At 48.7% G+C, this 8,385-nt stretch overlaps 1 protein-coding gene across 2 annotated transcripts; it reads right to left on the bottom strand.

The window, feature by feature from the left end:
- Window positions 1-538: 538 nt before the first annotated feature.
- LOC120668711 (putative lipid-transfer protein DIR1) lies at window positions 539-2,759 on the bottom strand. 2 transcript variants are annotated; one of them, XM_039948468.1, is made up of 2 exons: window positions 2,648-2,759; window positions 539-1,189 (listed from the first exon to the last, which is right to left on the bottom strand). In XM_039948468.1, exons 1-2 carry the CDS (start codon window positions 2,660-2,662, stop codon window positions 890-892), a joined length of 315 nt encoding a protein of 104 aa, XP_039804402.1. In that variant the 5' UTR covers window positions 2,663-2,759; the 3' UTR covers window positions 539-889. The 2 variants fall into 2 exon arrangements, with proteins under 2 accessions (XP_039804402.1, XP_039804409.1); XM_039948475.1 differs by lacking the exon at window positions 2,648-2,759 and having other exon boundaries at window positions 539-1,280.
- Window positions 2,760-8,385: the final 5,626 nt, after the last annotated feature.

Genomic DNA, 8,385 nt, shown 5'->3' with positions numbered 1-8,385 from the left:
AACATTGAGAGGTGGGAAAATCCCAATGGTTCCAATCACAAACTATTGTTTACATAGATAACAGGAATAATTTTGAGACATGGGCAAATCCCAATGCATAGAAGATTTACTAAGATGAAAGCACCGATAATATAATTTTAATTATTTTCTTCTAACTGAGAGCTGAATAATGTCTTCAGTACCGATATTTTGTTTTTCTAAGAATAGAGATTTAGTCTATATACTAAGATACATTGACAAAGAACAATCCCTTGGCTTAGATATTTGCCTCACAAAAGAAGAGAATCACACTTCTGTCATTATTAAACCAGAATATTGCAGAGATAATCTTTGGTTGATGGACCTCTTTACTTCTGTGTTCTTTTCATTTTTCCAGTACTAATGGAAGGCCACTAGAAACTAGCGATCGAAACTGGTGAGCTCTAGGATTGCGACATGAATTTGAAATGGAGGATGTATTTTTGCAATGTCTACGTAAAATGCTTTATATGCGCGAATATTAATTCTATGAGGATGTAATTTGAAATGCTAGAATCCATAGCGGAAGCACAATGGTATTGTAGAAGCACACGTATATGCTAGCTCGGCAACTATGCTTAACCCAAACAAATGTTTGCCAAGAACAAGCTCTGCTCTTAACAATACTGTCATACTGTGACAATGACAACAGCTTGATGACGACACTATTGCTTGAATCACGCGCTCGCGCGCGCGCACACACACACGCGCATAATACATAATACGATCACAATCACGCAGAAAATAGATAAAATCATCAAGGAACACAAGTTCTTTTCATGCGCTCCAGTTATTTAGCATACCGATACACAACTACTTGTGCCCGGTCCCATGAACTCGTGATACATGCCGTAGCTCATAGATTGATCGATCACGAGCAGTTGCTGGGCATGGTGAGGCCGCACTTGCCCGGCAGCGCCATGGCGCGGCTGGGGTCGATGTGGTAGATCCTCATCCAGATGCCGGCGACGCCCCGGTAGCGGCAGATGCAACCCAGGTCGGCCTTACCCAGCGCAGCGCAGCACTCCGCCGACGGGCTGTCGGTCGGGTCATTCGCGGACGCCGCGGCCTGGCACAGCTTGAAGTCCTCGTTCGCCATGCCGCAGATGGCGTGGGCGCCCTCTATGGCGGCGAGGGCCACCACCATGGCAAGGAGCAGTGCAGCTAGTGCCTGTGCTTTTGCCATCGGATCTAATGCTCTCTAGCTGCTAGAGCTGGTGTGATTTTGAATTTGAATGTGCGGCTCTATGTTTTGCTTGAGCTGGTGTGAGGAGAGAGCTTGGTGTGAGGTCCTATTTATAGGAACACCGTGTGGGTAAGGATGGCAATGGTTGGGTTTTGGGTTGGGTATCCACGGGTTTAGCGGGTTTGGGTTCGAGAATAATTTTTCACCCATGGTTTTCAGGTTCGGCCCCCGAAACCAATGGGGTTCGGTTTCGAGTTTGGTTTTTCACCAGTGGATATTCAATGAATAACCGTTTGGAATAAAAACTCATATTCTATAGTATACTTAATAATGAATTTGTTTACTTAGACCATTAAATTTATTCTAAGTTGACTTAGAAAATTATTTACTATTTATTCCCACTTATTTATACATGTGAGTGTCATATATATCATGTATATGTTTATAGGATTTTAGGGATCTGCAGGTTTCGGTTTTGGCAATGGATTATTACTAAATACTAATAATAATTGTGCAAGTAAACTAGAGAAATTTGGGTGTGAGATTCTCTGCTGACCTGCTACCTCTTCTGCTCCCAAAAAAACTCAATTGGTGGGGGAAAGTCCGGCCTTACAATATTGTATTAAGAAGAAGCTAAACCTTCTCCGGTCGAGAAAATCCACTGAACCCTAGCATGCTAGAGGGGGATTTTTTATGCAGTGTTCGAGAACAACCCAGACGAGGATAGCTATAACTGGACACATCGATCACTGTGTAAATATGCGCGCCTGCAAGGTGCAAGACTGGGGGCTCGACATCCTGACTGGTTGGTTGCCCATTAGCAGCCTAACCACAGTGCTACACCCCTTCTGCCCCGAGAAGAGCAGCTATGGCACTTGACATTGGAAGATCCATTCTACACGTGCTTGTAGCTACTTCTATATAAGTATCCACCATGGCACTCTACATTCCCATTATAGGCTCACAAACCACCTGACCCTCTAGACTTGTACATCTTGCGAGACTGCTTGTATTGTACGAAAGACCGAGATTTGTAGTCTCGGTTTTGTAGTAAGACCGAGATTTTTAGTCTTGGTTTCCTAATACCGGTTCTGAAGTTGCAGCCAACTACTGGTGACCTGAGAAATGCACCAGGTGTTTGCAGGTAAATCACTTTCCGTTTTTTATGAAACAATTATATTTTCTGTAATTTGCATCTCCACAGTTAGAGGTAATAAATTCTTATGAAACCAAAGGAACTTAAATCTTGTGGATGCATGCGCTAATAAATTCAGGAATTGTTGTACATATTAGTGTTAACCAATGTTTTAAATAGCTGTCTATAGAATTTAGCTGCAGGATAAAAAAACACTGTTAGCACCACTATAGCCCACTATAGCATGCTTTTCCTACTGCAGTGGACATAATGGCAGCTCCACAAAACTGCTATAGTGCAGGTAGTGCCTGTGCTTTTGCCATCGGATCTAATGTTCTCTATCTGCTAGAGCTGGTGTGATTTTGATTTTGAATGTGCGGCTCTATGTTTTGCTTGAGCTGGTGTAAGGAGAGAGCTTGGTGTGAGGTTCTATTTATAGGTGCACCGTGTGGGTAAGGATGGCAATAGTTCGTTTTGGGATTGGGTATCCATGGGTTTCGAGTTTAGCGGGTTTGAGTTCGGGAATTATTTTTCACCCATGGTTTTCAGGTTCGGGCCCCGAAACCAATAGAGTTTGGCTTCGGGTTTGGTCTTTCACCAGTGGATATCCAATGGATAACCGTTTGGAATAAAAACTCATATTCTATAGTATACTTAATAATAAATTTGTTTACTTAGACTATTAAATTTATTTCAAATTGACTTAGGAAAATATTTACTATTTATTATATTGCCTCTTATTTATACATGTGAATGTCATATATATCATGTATATGTTTATAGGAAGTACTTATTGCTCTTGTTATGTTGCCATATAAAACGGATTTCGGGTATCCAATCGGGTTTCAGGGATCCGCAGGTTTCGGTTTTGGCGATGAATTTTCACCAGAATCGGTATTCGAAGCGGGTTCAGGGTTTAAGTTCGGGTTTCGACTTTGGGTGCCGAGACACTCCGCCCGACCCAAACCCACCCTGTTGCCATCCTACACATGGGACATGGTGCACTCAGGCACTTTTATATATATATATATATATATATATATATATATATATATATATATATATATATATATATTACTAGTTAGTTGCAATCAGCACAAGAATGTGATGTCCGCGACACCGTGCGGTACAAGAACGTGATGGAGTACGGCCTTGCTACTAATGGTGGCATCATCACCTCGCTCAAAATTAAAGGTGTGGATTTCTTCATTGGGACCAATGTCATACCCTTTCATCACATCCTTATACCGCACTGTATCGCGGATATCATCTTGGCCCCAAATTGGCAGTGTCATCACCGCAAGGCCCAAGGTTAACGATGCATACATGTTTCGAAATAAAGATTTTTTTTAACTTCTAAATAATTTCAATGTGAATCTGAATAAATACATCATTAGTGTCAAAGTAATTCATCCGTAATACAAAAGAAATACCAAGTATACATCTTTTTTTCACTTTCAGTAATTAACATTTCACATTCAAATCCACATATGGTGATATATACATACTCTCATTCTAAAAGAAATTCTATTATACTCATCCATATTTGATCAACTAATACAAAATAATTCATTCGTAATCCAAAATAAATACCAAATATACATCTTTTTTTATTTTCAATAACTATTTAATTTAATATTTCACATTTAAATTCAAATATGGTCATATATACATACTCTCATTTTAAAATAAAAATACTCATTTGTCATATGGTCATATATATACAAGTAAATCACATATACTCTATATACTCATTTTGGTCAACTAATACAAGTAAATCATATCTATATATACGCAAATCTTAAGTATCACATTTAAGCTCAAATGGCGTATAAAACAAAAAAACTCCCACATTTTCCCCATTAAAAACCACAAATTTTTCTATTTCTAAACTATGAAATGAGCTACACAAGCAATGTAAGATGAGAGGATCAAGTATCTAATCTTTAGAGTTGTTGGATGGACGGGGGAATCGAGAGCCTTCACAATTCGTGGAGCAGATAGGCATGAACTCCCTCCACTCGAGCTAAAAACAGCAAGAACAAGTAAGCTGAATGGCTCAGGCAAAGGGAGGAAGACGAGAATAAGGAGCTAGGGAACTTTTGTGCCAGTTGGAACACCGGGACAAATAAGGGGCCTTAGCTCCCCGCACCCCCGCCTGCCCAGCTAGCCATTGGACCCGGGACTAAATCTTTCCTTAATCTCGGGCCTGTTTGGCCGAGATAAATAAGCAGGTTATTACTAGTAGTGATTTATTGGCCAGTTGTAACCATGTTATTACTAGTTGCAACATTTCATTACTACCCGCTGCAACCCAGCAGTGGTGGAGCCAGGATTTAGAAGTTGGTTATTCTCATGAAAAATGCTAAAAGATCACAATTCTACAAAACATTCATACTAAAGATGCTAGTGCAATAAAGAGACATGCCGAGTAGTTGCGGCGCCTAGGTAGTTTGTATTTTCACCGTTGGTCTTTACTGCAATGGGCAGAAAGTTACCGTTGGGGGCTTGCTCCTTGCCGAGTACGACTCGGGCAGTCTCTGGAAAGTTGATTTGAATTCCGCGCGATCTTCGGGATTGCAATTGCACAAGCGTCAGATTCTCTTTAAAAGGGGAAGGGCCTGGCCCGCGGAGGGCCACCCATTCCCTTGCCTTCCTGCTCTTGCTTTCTTGCCTCCTCGCCATCAGTCGCCTTCTCCGCTTCTCTGCAAATCCGATCCACTCACCGCCATTCAGAATGGCCTGTCCTTCACCGAAGTCTTCCTTCTCTGCGTCGTGGAGCGCCGGTGACGTGCCACCGCCCTCGGAGGCATGGGCGCCGAGCACCCTCCGAGAGGAGGATATCCAGGTCCTGGTGGAGCGCTGCCTCCTCCCCGAGAAGGAGAATTCGGGGTGGAAGTGCTGCTATGGGGAGGACTTCCCGACGGAGGACCGGACGGAGACGGTGGTCTTCCGGTCCTTTTACGAGAAGGGCTTCGCCTTGCCCACGGGGGCCTTCTTCCGCGGGATGATTTTCTTCTACGAGCATGAGGTAACGCATCTCAAGCCGTACTCAATCGCACAGATCGCGATCTTTATCCACCTGTGCGAGGCATTCCTAGGAATCGCCCCGCACTTCAACCTGTGGCAGGCCTTGTACCATCTGAGGGGGTACTCGTCCGCCGCCCGCCGCAACGTGGTGGGCGGTGCCACCTTCTCTCTGCGCCAGGGTCGATCGTACCCAGCCCTGGAGCTCCGTGACAGCAACAAGGGATGGGAGAAGGAGTGGTTCGTGGTGTCGAACCCGGCTCCCTGACTTACCGCTCGCACTGGCCGCGCACCGAAGTCTCGCACGTGCTGGGAAGAATTGCCAACAGCGGAGGAGATGGTCCAAGTGAATCTTCTCATCAACAAGATCGCCGGCCTGTCGGCCCAGGGGATGACAGGCGCTGTCAGTCCTGTCCTTCAATAAGCAGCTGGTGCAGCCGATTCAGGACAGGGTGCACCCCGGCTTTGAGTACTGGGTTCGCCAGGACCCAACCCGGGGGCAGAACCGAAAGGTCCCCCGGGAAGAAGCTTCGAACCGGATCGCCCGCATGATGCAGGGGGCGATCCGTGACCGAGGGTGCCCGAAGGCACATTGCTTGAAGCGGCCAACCAGAGCCGTAAGTCTTCTTCGCCTTTCTGTGTTGTTCTGCTTTTTGTTCCGAGTTGTTCTGTTTTCGCCTTGGAGTTGTTTTCACCCTGCTTTCCGTATGCAGCGCACCTGTTAGGTTGTAATCAACTCAGAATATCTTCGTGCTTGCAGGACAAAGTCCAAGAATTCTGGTCTCCTACTCCCCTGCAAGAGGGGGATGCAGGGAAGGACGCCGCCGCCGCGACCAATCTGAAGGAGCCGGAGGTGGCTGATCTGGAAGCATCGTATGACTCGTCCGTTGGGGGTGAGTTGGATGTTGAAGTTGTGGGGGCCACCACCCCTCCTAACCCATCCGCGCCGGGGTAGCGGAGGAGGAGGCAGGCTTTCCACAAGATCTCGGCCTCCAAGGCCGGCATGAGGGGTGCCCTGCCCAAGGGGGGCCCGTTGCTGCCTCGAGGTAGGGCAGCGAAGAGCTGGGGGCGGAGGACACCCTCGAACTATCTGGAGAAGGTGTCGGTGCCAGCGCCGGCCGCGCGGAAGGAGAGGCGGTGCTGGGGCTGACACGCATGGGAGGCATCGGGTCTCCTCTGCTCGTGCCCCGATCGCAGCAGCCCACCGCGCCGTGGAAGATGTCCTTCGTCGCGTTCCGCAGCGGAGGGTAAGTGAAGCTGCAGTTGCAATCTCTGTTGTTTTGCTTTGGATCTTGAATTGGGTCTTGATGATGCAGGAATTTGCACGAAGAGGAAGGTGGAGGAGTTCGCTGATGAGACCCGCGGGGTCGAGGCGGCCATGTCCCCTCCGTCGGTGGGAAGACCACCACGGACCCGCGTTCGCCGAGAGGCGGCGCGGGGTGAAGAAGAAGGGGCCGATAAGGCCGGGTGGTCCGCAGCTGAGAAGGCTGCACCGATGGACGTGGTGGAGACACTGCCCGCATCGCCGTCGAGTCCACCGACAGAAAACTAGGGCCGAGAGCTATTTCCCGCTGGCTAGGATCCTGTCCTGCCTGGAGCCGGCCGCGCGGAGCAGCAGGGGGCCGGATGGGAGGCGTCTGCCGAGCTAGCGGAGGAGCTCCTCACTGCTGCGCGCCGCACAAAGGAGTCGGCCGAGGTGAGTCGTTACTCTCTGGCCGTGTTGTTTCCCATGTAATCTAGGCTTCGTTACTGACTGCCTTGTTCTTGTTAGGCGCTGGCCGGCCAGAGCCAGCGGGCCGCCGAGAGGATACAGGGGGTGCCGGCCGGCTCGAGCAGCTCGAGTCTTGGCTGGCCGAGCTGGAGGCATAGAACTGCCTGCTGGAAAAGCAGCAGACGGAGACCGAGAAAGCCCTCGAGGACGAGAAGCGGGGTAAGGAACATGCCACGCTTCACGCCGACTCCTTTGTGTTCAGGCTAATCGGTACTCTTTTAGGGCTGGCGAAGGAGGTCCGCACCTTGAAGCACGACTTGGCGGCTTGCGAGAAGGCCAATATCGACCTGCAGAAGGGTTGGGAGGCCGCGGAGGCCAGGGAGGATGCCACCAAGGGCAAACTCTGCCTGGAGCGCCAAGCGCGCGAAGGTATGGTTCGAAAACCACCCAGTTTTCCTCCGGAATGTGTTCACGTGGAATTGACATGAGACCTTGCTGGCAGGTGCGGAGGCTCAGCTGGTTGAGGCGGTCGCAGCCCTGGGGCGGCTCACCGGCAAGGTAAACGCCGTTCTCGCCGCCTTTGAGCCGGAAGGCACGGCCGCGGCGGAGAAGCTGGAGGCGCGGCTAGAGGCGGCGTGCGGGTGGCTGGAGGTCTTCGCCAGGAAGGTCGCCGAGGATGCGTCCAGTACACCCTGGGACTTGTGAAGTCCCACTACCCGGAGGCCGACTTGGAGCCGGTGGGTGACGGGATGGTGCCAGACACCTCGGACCTTGCCTGGTCCGACTACCTCATTGACGCCCGGCCGATCGCGGAGCGCGTGGCGGCCGACCTCAACCTGTAACTGTAGAAGCTAGGAAAATGGTCAGTAGATGGCCAATGAACAATATTTATTTTGTATGTAAATAAATTTTCATGTGTTTGTGTTTGATTCCGCAATTCGGGAAGTTGTCGAGTTGGCGAAGTAGTTAGGAAAGATGACCCTGCGATGTGCCTTTACTTGCCGGGTTGAGAGCTGGTCATCAAGCGCACGAGCAGTAAGAGGTGATGCAGGGTGGTTCCAGGACTAGCAGGGTTGTGCTCGCAACAGCTGGTTGCATCGGGGGTGTCTGCGCTGTGCAGACTTGGGCGGATCGGGCTGGCCGAGCCCAGCCCCTGAGTGTGATAGGCGAGTCGGGCTGACCGACGCGCAGCCCTCGAGTGCGCTAAACAAGTTAGGGAGAAGAAGAAGAAGCAAGTACAAGTAACTGAAAACTTTGAACTTTATTAATAACTGATGAGTTGAGTACATAGCTTTATTTATCATTCTT

This window comes from Panicum virgatum, chromosome 2K (assembly GCF_016808335.1).
Source record: "Panicum virgatum strain AP13 chromosome 2K, P.virgatum_v5, whole genome shotgun sequence".
In the NCBI taxonomy this organism is placed as follows: Eukaryota; Viridiplantae; Streptophyta; class Magnoliopsida; order Poales; family Poaceae; genus Panicum; species Panicum virgatum.
Note: the sequence above shows the minus strand (reverse complement) of the source record. Positions and strands in the feature narration are given on the sequence as shown.